This window comes from Suillus paluster (assembly GCF_016628075.1).
Source record: "Suillus paluster strain FC165 chromosome Unknown EDB91scaffold_39, whole genome shotgun sequence".
Taxonomy (NCBI): Eukaryota; Fungi; Basidiomycota; class Agaricomycetes; order Boletales; family Suillaceae; genus Suillus; species Suillus paluster.
In genome coordinates, this window is record NW_024537599.1 from 22,276 (window position 1) to 43,499 (window position 21,224).

At 44.9% G+C, this 21,224-nt stretch overlaps 3 protein-coding genes across 3 annotated transcripts; 1 reads left to right on the forward strand and 2 right to left on the reverse strand.

The window, feature by feature from the left end:
• Positions 1–5,258: 5,258 nt before the first annotated feature.
• EDB91DRAFT_1250009 (uncharacterized protein) lies at positions 5,259–7,427 on the reverse strand (the record flags this gene model as incomplete). Its single annotated transcript, XM_041323172.1, has 3 exons — positions 5,259–5,684; positions 5,723–5,889; positions 5,948–7,427. The coding sequence occupies 3 exons, from the start codon at positions 7,425–7,427 to the stop codon at positions 5,259–5,261; spliced, it is 2,073 nt and encodes a 690-aa protein (XP_041175582.1).
• A 1,411-nt stretch (positions 7,428–8,838) lies between these two features.
• On the forward strand, positions 8,839–10,953 carry EDB91DRAFT_1250010 (uncharacterized protein; the record flags this gene model as incomplete). Its single annotated transcript, XM_041323173.1, has 5 exons — positions 8,839–9,668; positions 9,726–9,897; positions 9,949–10,398; positions 10,448–10,873; positions 10,921–10,953. The coding sequence occupies 5 exons, from the start codon at positions 8,839–8,841 to the stop codon at positions 10,951–10,953; spliced, it is 1,911 nt and encodes a 636-aa protein (XP_041175583.1).
• Positions 10,954–14,625: 3,672 nt separating this feature from the next.
• Positions 14,626–20,845, reverse strand: EDB91DRAFT_1224725 (uncharacterized protein; the record flags this gene model as incomplete). The annotated part of the gene is made up of 4 exons (XM_041320956.1): positions 14,626–14,879; positions 16,483–17,434; positions 18,137–18,168; positions 19,807–20,845. 4 exons carry the CDS (start codon positions 20,843–20,845, stop codon positions 14,626–14,628), a joined length of 2,277 nt encoding a protein of 758 aa, XP_041175584.1.
• Positions 20,846–21,224: the final 379 nt, after the last annotated feature.

Consider the following 21,224-nt stretch of genomic DNA (forward strand, 5'->3'; position numbering starts at 1 on the left):
ACAGTTTTGATTGAATGCCTTGTGGTACTCGGCGCATTCTTACTGTGATCGATGTTGTTACACGGCCTGATCATGCAGCACCTCAAGGCCGGGCTGCCAATGGAGACCAGGAGATTTGACTACTGGGCAGCAATGAAGCAGTGGAGCACAGCAGCCGATAGCCTCGGGCATACTCCACTGCGCGAAAGTACACGCTCCCACAAGGCCACTTCATTGATCTGAAGTGCTGCGGTTGACGCAAGTCATGAAGGATAAATTAATTCACGGCGGCTCAATCCTAATAAAGTCTCTAACGTTTGAGTTTGCTAACAAAATTAATGACCGACCTGGTGTTTCATAACATATCGGTGATGCTGGTCCACGATTCGTTCCGATGGTGACAGGTCATCGTAGCTCGAACATAACTGCTTCCATGCGGCTATGTACAGTGGCTCAAAAAACTGTCCACATGTTTGTGCTATTTTCACTATTTACATTATTGTATATGAATGAACAGGTAGACTGGGGATATGCCAGTGGGGTACTCTGTAGTACTCCTTTGGGGCATGAATTTGAGCCCTTGCCCGTGGGAATTTATGGTAATGTGGTGGCACTATAAGCCTCACAAAATGATGACTCATGTGGACAGTTTTTTGACCCTAGATTAAAATTATATAAATCATTAGTTATGACACCATAAAGTCATGCCACTATTAAATAAATTATGAAGTGGTGTCATTATGACATTATTAAACCTATCTCTAAGTATATAATGAAGTGTGTCCCATATATCATAGTCATAATCACCATGAAAACCATCTCCTCTGCTCAAAGGGATAATATCCTTTCTCTGTCTACTACTGGCCTCTCTACTCGTCAAATAGCCTCTAGAACTGGTTTATGTAAGTCTACTGTAGCTAACCTCATCAAAGAATGTCACCCAGACAAGGAAAACTCCAGTGGAGGTCGTCCATCCAAACTCACCTCTACTGATAGGAGGGTTATTATTTAACATATCACCACAGGAAAGGCTGATAATGGAGGATATCCATATACTGCTCAGCATCCATCCTCCCCTCAACTTCTGCAAGCATTCTCACACCAGAAGTTCCACACCATACATCCCCATACCATTAAAGAACCTCCTCCAAACTTGAGAGTTCCATTAATCTCTCTGTCTGTAAGAGGGCCCCCCCTTCTTTTTCCACACATGTACCTTCCCATCTGACCCAATTCTATTGATTTTAGTCTCATCTGACCATATGACCTGCTTCCAGTCCTCTACAGTCCAGTTTTGATGAGCTAGGGCAAAGGCTAGTCTTCTCTTCCTATGAGTGATGGAAAGAAGAGGCTTTTTCTTCTTTGTTACGACCCTAAGATTGGCTTCCTTGAGGACATTCCTCACTGTTTGTGAAGAAACTGGAGTAGGAATGATGGAATTGATATGATGAGTGACTTGGACGGCATTATCAGCCTTTCCTGTGGTGATATGTTAAATAATAACCCTCCTATCAGTAGAGGTGAGTTTGGATGGACGACCTCCACTGGAGTTTTCCTTGTCTGGGTGACATTCTTTGATGAGGTTAGCTACAGTAGACTTACATAAACCAGTTCTAGAGGCTATTTGACGAGTAGAGAGGCCAGTAGTAGACAGAGAAAGGATATTATCCCTTTGAGCAGAGGAGATGGTTTTCATGGTGATTATGACTATGATATATGGGACACACTTCATTATATACTTAGAGATAGGTTTAATAATGTCATAATGACACCACTTCATAATTTATTTAATAGTGGCATGACTTTATGGTGTCATAACTAATGATTTATATAATTTTAATCTAGGGTCAAAAAACTGTCCACATGAGTCATCATTTTGTGAGGCTTATAGTGCCACCACATTACCATAAATTCCCACGGGCAAGGGCTCAAATTCATGCCCCAAAGGAGTACTACAGAGTACCCCACTGGCATATCCCAAGTCTACCTGTTCATTCATATACAATAATGAAAATAGTGAAAATAGCACAAACATGTGGACAGTTTTTTGAGCCACTGTAAGCGAGAAAGGACACTAGGATACAAGATGTAAGATCTGAGCCTTACTTGTTACTTCAGGGACGATGCAGTATCATCGTGAAGATCACAGCCTCTGGATCATTTTGGTCACCTGACAGCGAGACAACACCTACTTCCCTTGAGCCATCGAAACACCTAAGCACCTGAGCTTGAACGAGCATAGATGACCAAATTTAACACTAATTTTCAAGGTGAAAGTCAATGTGGCTAGAGGAGCTGTCATGTAAATCAGTCATGCAAGCAACAGTTTCTTGATCATACCAGTGGGAGGAGCATGGTACAGGATTAATATCAGTTCTAAAGCGGATTGTTACATGATCACCTGATCCACCATTGCTCGTCGTATCCCACTAGACAGGACCAGTGTAGTTGTAGGTGTTACTACCAGTGCTTCTTACAACAGAAAATATGTGCTGTGCGATACATCAGCTAGAGTGCGAAATGGATATAACAAGTGATACTCACTTGCGAGGATGGTGCACGAGAACATAAGGTGAAGAAGAGTGACATTGTTCATCGGTCCCTCGTGTTGTCCGCCGGGTATAGACAGCTCAATGATTTTGTTAGCAAGCAAGGTGTAAACAGACCCATTGGATTGCAGCTGAGAAGCCTCCAGAGGTCCGTTTAAAGTTTATATTGAAACCGAAGTAGACAGCGAGATCTGGCTGTAGCCATTGATGAGGTGTCTCACATCATCCCATACACTGACCAGATTTATCGACAGTTTGCGCCACCAGACTGCAGGGTTTTCTAGCGGATACAAGTTCTATTCCAACAACTTGAAAGGATTGCGTGTAGTCCAATGTCTGTCGATGGGTTCCAGTGCCGGGGCCTCATTATATCCAAGCATCGCAGAGTTAGTTGAATCATAATTGGACATGACTTGTTGTTGACTGACTGATCTGCAACCAGGATAAAAGAGTACTGGTGACTGGGAAAGATCGAGTCTACGACCGGAGGCATTGATATCTGCCTCAACAACTGTAAACATGTGGTTGTTAATCGTGAACACGAAGTTTGATTTGCATACCATATTCATTGACCATGCGCGACACTCAGGACTTAAAGAGGTACCAGTGGTCCATTTAGATTACGTCCGGGGTCATTAATGAGAATCACATCAGGAGTAGCGGATAAGGCGATGTTGTAGGCGTTCATGTGGCACCTTTGACTAGATGGTTGAGTTAAAGTAGTAGAAACGCTGATCATCCTAACAATCCGTGATAGTAAGGATGGTCGATGCTAGATTGTCGTCGACACATGCAAACAACATACATGGTCAAGCTTAAGACCGTTATCAATGTCATACATGCACAGGTAGGGATCTGGTCATAAATGACCGAGGGTTCTCTCAAACCTTCGCCTGCATCAACAATGAAACCACTGTACCAACAGTACTAGAGCACGACATGTGAATGATACCTGATATATGATAGACCAGTAATAATAATTTGCAGACACAACATGATTTTGCACCAAAATGACCTGCTCTGGTTTACTGGTGTAAAGCCCTACATGAAAAAAATGCCCAGATGGGCTATAGGACACCATATGACCGTGGCTGCTCCATCCAATGACCAATACTGATTAGTTCCATGCCAGTGCTGGAGCAAGGTCAGCAGTGCCGTTCCAGAATAAAGAAGATACGAACAACAGATGCACTCTTGTTCATGGATACCACTGCCAATTCATCCGTGATGTTCACTTGGATCAATCGCTCTTAATGAAGTAGACCCTCCTGATAGGGATCTATAGGGATAGTCCACATAATCGGATCACTACCTTGGTTGCAGTGAGGACTGGTCCAGCGGTTTGACCATCGAACCATATCACTAGAAAATCTATTAGGCACATGAGATTCCAGCCAGCTTGTATCAAACAATCAACCAATACTTCCTTTAAAACCGCCCGAGGCGATTTAGGTGTTTGAGATGACTGGCTCCGTATTGAGTGCCGAACAAGACGGCCCAAAGGCCAGACACCAGGTAGATGGAAAGCGAAATTCACAATCATATCACTGCCAAGAGTTGTCTGGTAGGTGACAGAGTTGTTAGTATCCTTGCCTTAGTACTTACGTGTTTCTCGATACTAAATAACTCTGGAAAAAAGGTTGTGAAGATGGACGCAATCAGTCACTTGACTGGAAGAAGTTCATGCTACAATATGAACTCGAGTCAATGTGAAGTTTGAACTTCCTTCAATTGATCACGGAGCACTCAATCACAAAACTAGGACAAACATTCTCCTGGCTCCAGATCCACTAGCCAAACTGTGGAGAGAGAGGATCCACACCTTTGGTTCCTTGATCACTTGAGGTTGACTCATGGCTGTCCAACTCCAGTTATTGAAAACCACCCCGAAAAGCCAAGGCAGACAAACCGCAGCCTGACCTCTCCAACAAGGGGCTGAACTGGATGGAGAAATCATAAATGAAATAGCCCTGGGACCTCAAATTTGACTGATTGTATGGTGTCACCGGTATATCCCAGACTATTACGTAGTAAGCTACCGTCATTGTGTGAACCCCGCTGTCACCGAGTTGATTCGACGGCTATGGTTTTGCGTTTTGTGTTAGATCAACTTTCGTCAACTTGGACCCTCTTGGATGATGTAGATCAGGATCATTGTTGGCTCTGTTGTCCTTGGAAGAAGTTGCTGGGTGCGTCATCTCACCTACATGGGACAATAGAGAAAACATAGATGGAGTCCAATGTGATGTTGCAAATCATAACATGCGTCATACACCAACAGTCCCAAAGAGCTTACTTTTATAGTTCATAAATGCAGGCCTGCCACGAAACAGCATGTATGCGAACATATCAATAGCAGGGTAACAATATTGAAGATGCTGGCAGAATCCGGGCATGTCTAAACAAGGCCTGAGCAAACGAGGTCATGAAGTAAAATAGTAGTGCAAGGAAATGAGAGTCCAAGATAATCATATGTAGTCATACAGAAAAGCATGCACTCCGTGAAGCGAGGGACGTCGACGAGCAGCAGGTAGTAGGAGGCGTCACAATAGCAGACGCATAACTTGATACTACAAAACATACAAAGGCAAGTATTGACGTATTGACGACATTACGGTCTCTTCACCGGGACAGTCTTCCGATTCGAACGATGAGGAAACTGGAAGAGGTAAGATGCTGACTGGACTCAATGACGAGGCTTGAGCAACCGGAAGGGGCTCATCAGCAGCTTCATGATATATCCATTTCACGAGGACCCTCCTCGATATCCTTGTGATGAATGCCACTCTCGCAACTTTCTTCAACTGCCTGAAGAAATTTGAGGTGCCACTCCTGAACGAGATACTTGAGTTGGCCAAAGTAAGCCATTGTACAGTTCATCAACTCCTCGTCGCGCTTTACGAGTAATAGCCCCGACTTGTACGAAACAGCCCTGGAGCCTATGTCCTCCAATAGATCGGCCCACTGTTCTGTCTTCGGGTATATTATCTTACCATGCAGCCCGTCATATGTAGTCACAAATTCGACAAAAATGTAGAAAAGAGACTCGAGATCATCGCTGGCAGTCTGTCCCATCATGACAAGATCCTTATCTGTCAGTTTAGATGCTGAATGGAGATAACGGAGAAGGCAGATAGACATGTACGGCGAGGTGCCCTTCGAACATTGGGATCAGCCACTTATACCAGATTAACCTTCGAACTTGAACTTATGGTACCCCATGCACGAACACTAATATTGCATTGCACGATGATCTGGGCGTGGTCAAAATCGATGAAGAAGCCACATCCTTTATAGATGATCAAGTTGTTGGGACTAAGGTCTCTGTGTAGGACTTTCCTCTCGGTCATTGCCTTGTGCGCTAAAAAAAATCAATGTAAAGATTAAGCTTAATTCGAACAGTCAAAGAAGAAACCCACTGACTACGAGGTCTCGAAAAGCGCTTATTAGCTCTCGTTTAGTTGAAAATGTCGACAGCGGCTCTCCACAAGGGGTCAAAAGCATGCGTTGGTGATATTTACAGCGAAATTCAGGACTGAATTTCCTGTGGCGGTTATGGATGCGCAATGTAGAGTCGGGCTCTCCCTCGTACTCAACATCCCAAGTGGCAATGAGAGTAACTACATTAGGAATGCCCCGGACCATCTCAAGAACCTTTTCTTCATGATCTTTCTTTGCCTCATCCACCCAACAATCCTTTAGTGCATATTCAACGCCATCCTTATCCCAAACGTGATAGCAAATAGTCCCGTGAGAGAAAAGACCCTGGCTTCTCCACAAAATAGCGATGATCAATAATTTCTGCTTCTCCTTGTCCTCTATCCAGCCGATCGCCTGGTCCCCCACTTCGCATTGTGTTTGCTTGCAGGACTTGTTGCACATGTGTATGGTGGGATCCATGCCATGGGATTTATTGTTCCCCAGTGACATGGTGTTTAACATGTCGACAAGACGCATTGGGTTTGCGGTGATTAGGATGGGACGTGTGATGATCAGGCCTGAGTGGTCCATGTAATGGGCGCGAAGATGGTTTGCTGCCAGACTAAATAGCATGATGAACCGACGCCAGGGCTGTTCTCGCATCATGAGATAACCTTTGGTGATAACCCCCTTGAACAACGGTATGTCATGGTTTGTGCCAAGATCAGATTCAGTGATCTCAATGCATGTGAGGACGTGTGCCCAGCTTTTCGGTTGAACGTCACGATCAAGAAGGACTACATCAGGCTTCTGGATGTTGGTCACGTCTGGAATGGGAGCATTGCAAAACTCCGGTGACCATTGCTGATGCGGGCGTTTGTGATCTGCAGGTTCAAAAGGGTACATGGGCGAGTGATGAGGGAACATTGCCCTATATGTCATGCGCATGGCCGTATAGACAGTATTGAAGAGACACACCCATTTTTGCTCTGGTGTCTGCTTCGGGGTCGGCTTTCTGTTTGGTTGGTTAGGGTCATATTCTTGAGAGTCCCAGCCCTGATCACTGGCGTCAGGCGCGGCTGACGCGGAGGAACCTTCCTGCCCTGACACAGAGGAACCTTCACAATCTGTCCCCAACTCCTCTGTATCTGAATCAGTGTCGTCCGGCGCCTGCTTCTGTTTCTGTTTCAGCATCTGCTTGTTCTGATGTTTATCGAGTTGCCACTTGTGATCGACGAATATCAGCACTCCAGTCGCGTAAGTAATGTTCTCAATAACTGGTCTGCGGATACTCGATTTTGGGATGATGTGATCCATGAGAGAAGAAGTGGTGGCGGGGAGATCAGTTTCTTCCCACAGGACGTTACCTACAAGATCGTTTTGCAAGAGATTATCCATGCATGGCTGGAGGCGACATGTAGGAAATGCGCTGGACGAGCTGACAGTTGGCAAGATCCCAGATGTGGAGGTGCTCATCATGGTGATACCACATAAGAGGCTCGTCCCCTTCTTGTGTTGGGAGAGGGGAAAGAAAAAGAAAAAGTGAGCGAGATTTAGCACCATAAGTAGTGAATCGGACTGAGTCACTGATGCTCCAGAAATCACTGGGGTGTTCCAGAACTCGCTAGGCACTCAGCAGCAAGCAAATACAAGAACAAATACCACTGTTTAGTCCATTACATTGCGGCAGCGCCCGCTACCTCAGTTCTAAGTTATTGCTTAGACAACAAATGATGTTTAAAGTTAGCAAATGATGCAGGAAAGAGGGGGACTAGAAAATTGGTAATTGACGTAGTTATGCACATTCTGATCTATGACAATATGGGAAGCCGGTAGCCTGTGTTTGAATCGCGTCAACGACAATAGCCGTCAAGCAAACGAGGGCACACAATAACCATGGTGTAACCTTCAGGGATAGGGAAAGTGCTTTGACCTTAAGATAAGTATAAGGATGTGGTGGAATCAAAGCACAGAAACTTGCCTGCTGTATCCTATATGAAAAACGATATCAAGTCGATCCGACAAGGTATGTGAGGCTTGGCGGGAGTGTTCGATGTTTCAATTCGGTCTGTATGACGATTTAACTTTCTTTAATGCACGAAACAAAACGACCTATACAACGGCGTACGCGGGGTATGCGCTAGACTTCAGTCTTTTGCAAGACTCACGTAACATTTTGAAATGTGATTGGAGATCAGAACCACCACCATAAGTTTACAAAACTACTACGCATCCAAACTGAAATTTAAGATATAAATCTATGAGTCTACAATTCTACAGTCTGCATAAGTAAAAAGATTAACATAATGATTGTAAACGACTGTGATAGGAGGAAAGAAAGCAATGAAACAGGGATTTGCTGCCTAAGTAGTGAATTTGAGTCAGTCGAAACTCCGACGGAACTTGCTGGTAGCCGCTCAACCACTCAGCCACTCAGCCACTCAGCCACTTCAGGTACTTCCGGCGGAGTCTGATTCTCCCATTCACTACTTAGGACTCAAAACCTTATTTCACAGACTTTCTTTTTCTATCATGTAGACTTAATGTAGTAGTAGTATCATAGTATCGTAGTATCGTAGTATCGTATACTTTACACTTTGTGTGGCATCAATCTCAATGTTATTGTAGTCTTTGAAAACAACAAGGTCATTGTTATGTATTAACCCCCAATTGTGACTACCGATTAGACGATTCAGTGTTCACGGTGCATTCTTATTAGGACTTGTTCCCCTTGGCCTATTGTTATCTAATCTTATTCGAACTTGTTTTGTTTCATTTAGTTGTCAGGCAGACGAAGCAAGCGGATGCCATATAATTGCGGACTTCATTGCGAGTATATCATGATGCTACATCGTGTGAGACCGACCGACCTATTTCTCTACCTGTGGTTATGGCTCAACATGGAGACAACTTTATCCTGCGTGACAATTCAGAGATCAATCCAAGTCCCCAAAACCTTGCCACAGCACTCGTTGTAATCGGGCGGACCGCCCGCAAGTACATGACTGAGCTGGACGCACATACTAGCACTGACTTTGAGGTTGCAATCTTTTCTAGTTTTATCACTCGCGGGACTCCCATTTCGCAAGGCCCAACTGTGCCAGAACATCGTGCTAATTTAGAGAACAGGCTTAATACTTCATTGGCATACAGGCCATACAGGCCATACACCTCTTTCACTCCACGTGAACGACATTCCAGCCACTCTCCGCACCGTGTGTCCAAGTCTACCCCTCAATCCCACCCATTAAATATCGCCTCCCTCCAATCCACTACACTCACCGGCTCTTCATGTGGCCCCACCAAGTCTTTGTCCCCGCCTCCTGCTACCATTTCATTCACGTCCCCTGGCCCTTCATCCATCCCAATAGCATCTCTAGATATCTCTGCTGCACTCGTTCATCCATCTTCTCCGACAACTGCCCAGATAACCATCACCGACGCTCAACAAAACAATACTCCCATGCGCAATACTCCTATAAACGGTGAGCCACCTTCCCATGCCAATCGTGAAATTCCAATGGATCAAGATGTGCCAGCAGCCACTCCACTCCCGCTCATCAGCCCTATAACCCATTTGGAACCAGCGTCCGATATTCCTACAAGTTCTGGACGACACAGAGCACTGCCCTTGCCGCTCATCACAGAAAATTATCTGGGACAGTTGGTAAATCAGCAAGTTGCTCAACTGTCCGACAAGGTAGTTGTGCCTGCTCTCAGGTGTGCAGTTGACGCTATGATACCAACAATTATTGAACAGATAACTGGTGAAATTAGGAGCATCCACTCTACCTGCTCTCACACCACTCCACCTGCTCTCACACGCGCCTGGAAACATCGTGGGTCATCTGAAGATGACGATGCTAGCCAGCCTGATTGTGACGACAATCTAACACCTTCTCCTCACAGGAAGCACCCGGGGAAGCGGGGCATCAAGAATCAATTACATGTACGTCTGGGGTGTTCCAAGTGAATAGGGGCTGACCAATATCAATCCTAGCGCTCATTTCGGATATATCTACGGGAGAAACATCTTCTACGATCCAAGACTGGTCCCTTGCCACAATCACCTCTGTCACAAATGGTTCACGCTTTTACTCATTACAATGAAAGCTCACCAAGTTTGGGCAACATCACCATCGACTGGCAAGACTCTTTGAGATCCTCTCTATGGAATACAGAGGTGATCAACTTGATGGTGGTGGACTTTCAAGAAAAAATTCAGACAGGTAGTTATCCATCGGTAATTTTCAATGAAGATACAATGAACCTCGGCGACTTGCGCCTACTCTGCATCGACAAACTTCGTCGAACTCAGCAAGCCTATCGACAGCGCAGCAAGATAGAAGAATTTAGAGACATTCAAGAGAGGGAGGAAGCTACTCGTGAACTGTCTTCTCATAGCACTCGGAGGCAATGTCTGGATAGGCTTAACACTTGCAAGCATGGGGTAAGTGGGTATTGCTATTTCCCTCATTTTGTGCCTCATGTGCTTCCAGACGCTCGAAAGATGTCAAAAAATCGCCGAACAAAATCACCACCGCAATCCTCAAACCTGGGACACAATCAAGCGCATCATTGACCGGTTGGATGTTGATGGCATGAGCGGGGATGAAACAGACACTGCTATAGGTGCGAAACCAAAGATCGTGAGGCGTGTGACTCTCCCGTGGATCAGCCCAGCAATCACTGATCTACTTCATGCAGTTGAGTCCTACGCACCTGCAACATATGAGGAAAATATGTCAGTTCCAGTTGGTAATACCTCGCTCCCCCGCTCCATGGAGGCGAAACGCACCTCTAACAATTCTATTGCAATCGCATGGCTCCCTCGTAATTGGTATAATGACATTTGGTACAAAGCCAATTCAAGCGGTGCTTGGGCATTTATTGATGCTCGCAAGGACTTCGAATTACTGTGCTTGGTTCGTAGTTGCATCTTTGAATTTAAGGTTTACTGACCATTTGGTAGGATGTTTATCATTCTGCCAATGTCCATCGATGAAACCCATGATATGCACGGGGAGAGTTACTTATCAAATGCAGTAAATACTCGTATGTTGCACAATTGCAGCGCAACTCTTATCCACTTTGTTTGAATCGTGACTCAATATATCGTTCTCGCCATCTCAATCAAACACCCCTATTTTCTCAAGTTCCTCGGTTGAGACTCTCAGCAATGGAGATACCCAAAACTTTTATGAGCAGTATTCCACCCCAGTGGACCTTTTAGTGGGGTACTCAGAGGGCCACTAGTACATATCTTCGCCATATTCATAATTTGTAAACACATTTGTCACATCGGCAAATAATGATTATTTTTTAGATTTATTTTCGAGCTTATTGCAGAGGCAGACCTGAAGTCTGATATGTAATTTGATGTTAAGTCTTCCCTCGGAAATGTCACGTGAAATATGCACGAACAATTGCAAAGTCAGAGGCGTCTTCATATCTGTCACTAAATTTTAAAAATTCAGTCAATCTGTAACATATGCAGATTATGGAATAAACTCACCCTCTTTTTGGTAAACTTACTCTGAATTTGATTGATAGAATTTGATCCTCATTCTTATTTGTGATTTTATTATAAAACTGTCCATTATCCGTACAGCATACAAATGGTTTGATATATTCAAAATCTTACTCCAGATGTGTATCACATCTGCTTGCAGAGCTTTTTCGGCTGTGTCTCAGGTGATATGACCTTGCAAGCAAGGTGATGTCAGGCCTTCCCACATTATTCCCACACATCACATGTTCGCATTTTTCAGCCACACAGTGTGGGAATGACCCCACAACACCAAAAACATCGCCCATTTTGGGAATCTCCACAATATCAATTATTCCCACACCCTCCCCACCTCAGTGCAGCTTCACCACCACACCACAATAGGTCTCCCTTCATATATAAGTATATTATAATATAATAGTCCGCTTTTTTTGTTTATTTCTGTGCCTGCTCCTCCTCCAGGGCCCTTTCAAAATAGCCTAGGGTACAGAACACTTACACACTTTTGCCCCTTTGATAGGGAAGTGTTCTATTGTATTCAGGACATATTTGGGAGTGTATATGAAGAGATTCCCCCACTTTTTTGACCCCCTGAAGTGCCCTACATCAATAGATATAGCTTATATACAGGAAAATACAAAATATGTTCCCGTGTATGTATTTCTAGATAGATATACTTGGAAAAATTATCCCCAGCATCTATTAAACAGCAGGAATAATGTATAAGGAGCCCAGGACCATAGGAGAATCCCCTGTTCCATAGTGCACCCTCCCTTTCCTAGTGGTTCACCCCCTGTGAAAGTTTTTCCTGTAGGGTCGGACCTTCAGAGTGGTGGGGAGTCTATTCCTATGCATATTCAGAGTATATCTATCACCTAGCTACCATAGGAAACCTATAGGTTCGTTCAACAGGAACAAAATATGTAAAATCACATTTTCGACATTTTTGATGTTTTTCAGTATCTCACCCTTGCACACATGATCCAACCTGCTCATATATCATCAGTTGTATATATATATATGCTTTGTATACCAAATATCAGTTTAAAATGGGCCGGAGTTTTGAGCTAGTGTGTATACTTGCTATTTCTACTGATAAGGGGCCCATACTTTTGAAACATCGAAATTTAATAATCAGACACCTGGAGTACATTTCACATATATTCCGTATCATGGACTCAAAAATACAGAAAGATCCACCCAGAATAGAGAGCTGTGGAAGTGAAATAGATAAGAAATCAAGTGTGGGAAACTTTAAATGTCCCAAAGTTCAAAACATCGAAAATGATCAGTTGGTGTATACTTTGCTATGGGCCACCAATTCAAACACTTCTACACCACATCCCCCCCATCAACACTCTGCCCTCAGGGCAGTATGTAGTATAGGTTTCTTAGGTAGTCTATCATGTATCCTACACATTTTTAATGAAATCTTCGACCTGTATCATATATAAATGTGACTTTGTGTGAACAGATGTCAATTGTCACTTTTCACATATATGTTATTTTGCTTGTAATTCACTCAATCCTTGATGGATCTTTCTAAAACGTTAAAGCTATAATTAGGGATATGTATTAGAGGCATCCCAGGTGTCCGATTAATAAACATCGATGATTCAAAGGTATGGGCCCCTTATCAGTAGAAATATCAAGTATATACACTAACTCAAAGCCCCGGCCTATTTTGAGCTGATCCTTGGGATACAATGCATTTATATATGTGCTACTGATGATATATGAGAAGGGGTGATCATGTATGCAAGGGTAAAATACTGAAAAACATCAAAAATGTCGAAAATGTGATTTTACATATTTTGTTCCTGTTGAACGAACCTATAGGTTTCCTATGGTAGCTAGGTGATAGATATACTCTGAATATGCATAGGAATAGACTCCCCACCACTCTGAAGGTCCGACCCTACAGGAAAAACTTTCACAGGGGGTGAACCACTAGGAAAGGGAGGGTGCACTATGGAACAGGGGATTCTCCTATGGTCCTGGGCTCCTTATACATTATTCCTGCTGTTTAATAGATGCTGGGGATAATTTTTCCAAGTATATCTATCTAGAAATACATACACGGGAACATATTTTGTATTTTCCTGTATATAAGCTATATCTATTGATGTAGGGCACTTCAGGGGGTCAAAAAAGTGGGGGAATCTCTTCATATACACTCCCAAATATGTCCTGAATACAATAGAACACTTCCCTATCAAAGGGGCAAAAGTGTGTAAGTGTTCTGTACCCTAGGCTATTTTGAAAGGGCCCTGGAGGAGGAGCAGGCACAGAAATAAACAAAAAAAAGCGGACTATTATATTATAATATACTTATATATGAAGGGAGACCTATTGTGGTGTGGTGGTGAAGCTGCACTGAGGTGGGGAGGGTGTGGGAATAATTGATATTGTGGAGATTCCCAAAATGGGCGATGTTTTTGGTGTTGTGGGGTAATTCCCACACTGTGTGGCTGAAAAATGCGAACATGTGATGTGTGGGAATAATGTAGGGAGCCTGACATAAGGACTCATGTTGGTTCTTTTGATGGAATGATCAGATCTAGATTGCAGAGAAGCAGGGAGAGGGGCAGGATAAATTCAAAGCAGAAACAAGAGGGTGATGCAGCCCAGAAAGGATAGGAACACACTAAATAGTATTGGCTGTCCCATTATCCATCATGGACAGCCCCCAGAATGAGTAGAATCATGCCAAATTGAGTGTCTGGCAAATTATCCATCGTGGGAGCTGTAATGGATAATCTATCAAAGCATCAGTAGTCCGTGACAAGGAAGTATAACGAGTTGTCTCTAATTGGAGTCGTTTATCTATAATAATGACAGTATAGCCTGAAATACTACTAGAAGCGAATTGATCTGGACCCTCTCAGGCTATCCCTCGTATTAATCATATATTTTAAAAGTGAAGGGGATGATCATGATGTGGTTTGAGGTCGGCCCATGAATATTTGGATATCCGGGTGCCGTCGCAAAATATCATAATATTGCACCTTTGCGATTCGGCAGTGTTGTTCAAGTGTCCCATGCTGATTGCGAGCTCTTAATAGGTTGACATTTGGATGAGAAGTGCGTGCATTGAATATGATACAGATAAGTTACATGAGTGGTGAAAGATGCTAAAAATACACGTCAACGCAACCAACCAATCCCTCAATCAACGACAACAAGCCCATCAAAACTCTTCCTCCCCAACACCTTTTTCATAATCTCCATGGGATTGAACTCTTCCTCGAAGTTCCTCAGCTTCTCCTTCTCCCCGTCCTCATTCACTGCCTCCCACTCATCCTCCTCTTCCTCGAGCTCTCCCATGAACACCTTCAACAGCGATGGCAAAAACCCGTTCAGCGGCGCAACACCCTTCCGATCACCAGTCACAGGAGCAGTGTTACAGTGGCTCAAAAAAACTGTCCACATGTTTTCACATTTTTCACTATCTATGATATTGTGTGAGAATATACAAACACATCAAGGACATGCTGGTACCACATTGTAGTACTACTTCAGGGCTTCCAATTGAGCCCTATGACGTGGGAATTGGTCGAGATATGGTGGAGATATAAGGCTTACAAAATGATGACTCATGTGGACAGTTTTTTGACTCAAGTATTTTACAGTGATAATCAGGTATTCCAGTACATTGTGTGACCTCCCTTGGCTTTAATTACTACCCTCTATCCTTCTAGGCATACTCTCAATCAATTTCTGGCAATATTCTGCTGTAATCCTTGCCCATTCCACTGCTACACTCTCCCATAGCTCCTATACTCCTTTAGAGGGGGTTTCATAGGCTTGAAGCTTCTTCTTGAGTGTTCCCCAGAGATGTTCAATGACATTGACATCAGGGGACTGTGCTGGCCAGTCAAGAACATTGATAATATGTTCTTTAAACCATTGTCTGGCTCTCCTAGATGTGTGCTTGGGATCATTATCCTGTTGGGAAATAATGTCTTTTTCATCAATCCCTGATTCAGCTATGCTAGGCAGCAAGTGGTTGTTTAGAATGTCCACATACTGCTCAGCATCCATCCTCCCCTCAACTTCAGCAAGCATACCCACACCATTCCATCCCATACAGCCCCATACCATTAGAGAACCTCCTCCAAATTTGACAGTCTCACTAACCTCTCTGTCTGTTAGAAAATCCCTCTTCTTTTTCCATACATATACCTTCCCATCTGACCCAATCCTATTGATTTTGGTCTCATCTGACCATATAACATGCTTCCAATCCTCTACAGTCCAGTTTTGATGGGCCAAGCCAAAGGTAGTTTTCTCTGCCTATGTTTGATAAAGAGAAGAGGTATTTCTTCTTTGTTACTGTCTTGAGATGAGCTGCCTTGAGAACACTCCTCACAGTTTGTGAAAAGACGGTGGTGGTGATGGTGGAATTGATATAATGGGTGGCTTGGACAGCATTATTAGCCTTTCCTGTAGTGATATGTTGAATGATAGCCCTCTTATTAGCAGAGGTGGATGTCCTCCACAAGAGTTTTCCTTGTCCAGGTGGCTTTCTTTGATACACATGGCCACAGTAGACTTGCATACTTCAGTTCTAGAGGAAATTTTATGAGCAGAGAGGCCAGCACAGGACAAAGAGAGGATATTATCCCTTTGAGCAGAGGAGATGGCTTTCATGGTGATTATGACCATGACACATGACACATTCTAGTTTATATAGTTATATATAGTTTTAAGAGTATGCCTAGAAGGATAGAGGTAGTAATTAAAGCCAAGGGAGGTCACACAATGTACTGGAATACCTGATTATCACTGTAAAATACTTGAGTCAAAAAACTGTCCACATGAGTCATCATTTTGTAAGCCTTATATCTCCACCATATCTCGACCAATTCCCACGTCATAGGGCTCAATTGGAAGCCCTGAAGTAGTACTACAATGTGGTACCAGCATGTCCTTGATGTGTTTGTATATTCTCACACAATATCATAGATAGTGAAAAATGTGAAAATATGTGGACAGTTTTTTGAGCCACTGTACCTGGGTAACGTTCCGCGGAGGACAGGTCCCAGTACACGATCTGTGGCATCTCATATCCTGCCTCCTTGTATGCCTTCTCGATGACATCATGGTTCGTCTCCCACTCCGCCGCATTCAGTGTGGTACCATCTGAATCACGCGAATAGTACTGTTCGACTCTCCAAGACTCGTCGAACTGCATGTTCGTGAACACAAAGATGCACTTGATCATCTGGTCCTGAGGTACGGTGTGCTCCTTGGCGAGTGGGAGAAGGAGGTTAAGGAAGACAGTGTTGAAGTCGGTGTTCATGTTCCACTGAGAAGACGCCATCTTCTTCACCATCTTGCCGAGTGAAACAGTGCCTTCAGGATCAAGTACGACCATCTGTGGGTTCGCAGAGAAAGTGATGAAGGCGTCATTAAAAGGTGGCTTTGCGAGCCGCGCTAAGATAAGGCTGAGGGAAATAGCAGGCCAGATGGGAGATACGTCGGACATGCGTGATGTAGAGTAGTCGTGATGGACACTGCCCATGGACCCCGAGACGTCACAGATGGCGATGCAATTATCTAGCTCTCCAGCCTCGCACAGACGCTCGAGGAGCGTCGCCCACTGTGCCTCCACCACGTGCGCTCGTGTCTCAGCAAGCTTTAACTTGTGTCGCTGGAGGGCAGCTTGCAGGGTCCCCTCTTTCACTGGCACAGCGTGCACGGATTCCATGGCCTGCATGACAAGGTTGTGTGGGAGGAGCATTGCACCACTGATCTGCTTCGTTCCTGATTCCACATCCGTCAGATAGGAAACAAAGCGGTCAGGATCGTGATCAAAGAAATGACCCTTATTTTGATCCATGCAGACGGATGAAATGCGGGAGTAGATGATTTCAGACCAGCGGTTGGCGGACATGAGGGGCTCAGGGAGGGACTTGAGGCAACAGGAAGGGGTAAGAATGTGGCGGCGGAGGAAGGAACGCAAGACATGCAACTCCAGAGCACTAGGCACGAGCGTGACAGGGATTTTGTACGCGAGGGAAGATCAGCCGATGATGTTATATAGATGTATCCTAAGTGGACTATAGTCCTAAAAGTCCAATACATACTCTTCTGTAGTCATCCACTATCCAACGGGATGTATCCAGGATATATCCACACGAGAATCGCGCTGCCGGCTTCCTTTGCTTATAAATCACGCATTCTGGGATTACAAATCATACTGGCAGTGATCGTATACCTCAAATGGACAATTCTCCCGAATGTCCAGTTCCTCCTGATGGGCTTCCATTGACTTCTTTGATGATCTCGATCTGAGGTGTGTCAGTCGAGCTCAAATGTACCTGACCAGAACTTTCTAGATTAGAGCATTCCAGGATGGGGCTCTCAGGCTGGGTGACCTTTCATATACACGTTCAGAGGCTACACTGAAAAACTTCAAGTGAAAATGAAAATTCTAATACAATCAAATTCACCAGCATTCAAGCTTCAAGTCAGCATCTCAGATCAGGCAGTTTGTGTCCTGACACACCAGTAACTCGTGAGTCCCACATTTCACTTATATCTAAAGCTCGAGGCTGACAGAATGCATGTATGACTCTTCGATGGTTTTGTTGATATAGGTTCTGTGTTCTGAGTCTGGGCTTCGCACAATGCCTGCACTGGGCTCCTAGCCACGTCGACCCACCACTGGCACCCTCTGTGGTTCTCTAGCGGTGATGGCAGGAGCTCAGTTAGCACTGTATACGATACATTTTACTATAGAACATGATGTTTAATATTAATAGAATTTTTCCCCAGTCCCACCACTTTTATTTCACATCATGCGCAGCACTTTGTATATACTCAATCAAAATTCTCAAATTCTTCATTAAGCGGTACGTATCTAATGAAAATGAAAGCAAAAAAACATATAGATGCAAGAAAGATAGTATATATGTCTGTCTGTTTGCTTCCTCGAGCTCTTCAAGTTCAGTAGTTTTGTAAGGAAGTTTGGAATTTTGTCGAGAAAGCTCAAGGATCATGTACGCCATTTTTGGTTTATGCATCATTGGACTTTTATAGGTCTTTTACTAGTACGTGCTGATCACAAAGTCTCTTGTTTCACAAGCTTGAATTTACACTCCCACCTCCTGCTCTCCATTCATGCATCATTCAGGCTGCTTACACCTTGCTATCACCACCTCCTGCTCTCAGTTCATGAGTAATTTTGTCGTTTGAGCTGCTTACACTTGTGTCTGACCACATCACCCCCAAGTTCTGTACACTACCGTTATCCTGATGAGTCGCTCGTCAGAGCTGGTTTCTCTTGCGCATCCACTGTCCCTTCTCGCTTCTTCCTTCTTCCTGCTCCCTTGTTCTCCTCCTCATCTTCGACTTTCCTCCTCCTGCTCTCATCCATTGGAATCAACAACCCTCCTCAATCACAGCGGCCCGCTCGTCAGCACCAGTTTCTCTTGCACCCGCATTGCACCCTCTCGTACCTCCGTCGATCCTCTTGCTGGGCTGGATGGTGTAGTGGGCATTGCATTGTTGTTGCTGGAGGCGGTGGGTGTTATTGTCTCTCGGTTGGTGTTGCAGGGGTGTGCTGGGACGAGTACCAGAATGAGTGAGTACTCACTATCATTGTGTGTCCACCATCCCTTCTAGCTTCTTCCTTCTTCCTGCTTGTCTCTCTCCCTCGTTCTCCTCCTCGTCTGCTTCCCTCGAGGTTCCTCCTGCTGTTGTCCATCATCCGCACTCGTCTGAGCCACGTCAGCAGTTGCTGACGTGCACTGGGCGTTTGCGCATGGTGTTCGTGGTGTATGGAACGGCGTGGTGTTCGTGGTGGGCATTGTCAATGCAACACCTCGAGATTGTGGTCGAACCCGGTTCAAACGCGAACCAGACCTCCCGAACACGTTCAGCGGTGTTCGGTCCAGAGTTTGGCCAACAGCTGAACCTGAACCTAGGCTAGCGTTCGGGTTAGCGTCTAGAAAATAATGACAGAAAACCGGACTGAACCAAGCCCGAGCGTGCCGTAGGGGTCTCTTTGGATGCGCCTCCTTGTGATTATATCAAGGGACCGACCTGATGAATAATAGCATTTCTGGACTGCGATTGTGAAGGTTAAATTGATGTGATTCTTGATCTCAGAACTACATAGTGATATGGTACCTGGGGAGATCGCAAGATCGCAAACACTGAAATAATATGACCGCCGGGGATGGACGTCAATGGACGGCCACCTTCCCGGAGCCGTGTATGCCATTCTCAGAAGTTCGGTAGGCTGGCTGATCGATAACCATACAGAACGGATGTATTCCAGAGTGGATAACTAGACTTAAAGATGTATCGGACTTTTAGGATTATTAGCCATATGGATACATCTTTCTGCCTGTATCCTGTGGGAAGATGTGATTTGCGCATGGTGCAGGAGGATGCAAATGGCAGAGGTGATGTTCGTGACCCTATCGTGCGACCCACCAGGAGAGGGTGCCCACTTCGTCGCTAGGGATAGCGAACATATGAGGGATACCCGGTCCTTGTCTCTCGCATCCGCCGGAAGGGAAGCTAGCCCTTGAAGAATCGAGACATCCTGGACAAGCCGCTCTGCGAATAGCCTGGAGACTGTAACATACAGAGCGCGGTACTTTGGCTGCTGTAGCTTCTCCGCAATGCGGGCGTGGTTCACACCAAGCGCCTGAACACGCTGTGCCTTCGACCACGCTTCTTGCTCTGCATTAGACTCGAATTTGGGACGAGAGTTGTGAAGCGTATAGTTATGAAGGAAACTGGTGCGCGAATTACGAACAGGGGCAGGATGAAGCTCATCGACAGTGGCTAATGCGAGGATGTTAAGGAGGTCTTTCCAGTACCCGTGAGACATGTTCACACGTTTCTTGAAGTCTTTGCCTTTGACAGGACGAGAGCGAGTACAGACAGGCTCTACAAGAAGATAGAGATTGGAGAGAGCAGTGCGAGGGTGCTTTTCGAAGAGCCAGCCGAACGCCATGTAGAAGAGCTCCTTGTCAGCCTTCCCATCGTGGATGCTCCTGAGAGACCAGATGATTCGGAGGGTGAGAGCTGGGTCTTCAGCCCAAGCCTTGGAAAGGTAATCATCAATCGAGGACCCAGACACACCGGGACGAATTCCCTGGAATGCATCGAGTGTAGTGGAAAGAGTGGAACTAAACGCTGGCGAAGCGTTTTCAGTGAGCTTTTGGTGAGCAGTCGAGCGGAGCGCATCCATCATAGCATTTGGATGCGCAGGAGAAGTTTCGGCGATTTTAATCGGCTTAGCACGCTCAGCGACAGGAAGAAGAACGTCAAGGAAGTTGGGATCGGTGAGCTCAGGAATAGCTGGGAGAGTAACGTTCTGGGATGAAGCAGCGGCAAGAGGAGCAGCCATGGTAGTAGACGACATCTTAGCAGCGATGGCAGCAAGAAACGAGCTAGGTCTGATTATTTGGGTTGAGGTGCAGATGGCGAGACGAGCATGACAAGGCCCCTTAACTGAAGGTAGGGCCCTTATAAACTGCCAGGCTGACCGTGACTGTGACATTCTGACTCGTTTAAACTATAAGAGACTATAGGTCAGTCATAATGCACGATATTAATGAGTCGAATTCTCGTCGCTAAAGGCGAAGATGAGTCGATGACTGTCGAGTTCAAATTGCAAATTGAAAGCGGTACCGAATTGGTACCGTCGCGGAGTTCCAAGTCCTAGAGCTTAGGACTGCAGAGGTCCTCGGTCTACATCATCCAAAAAAAGCGGGCAGTACTCGTCGAGAGGCTTGTCAAGG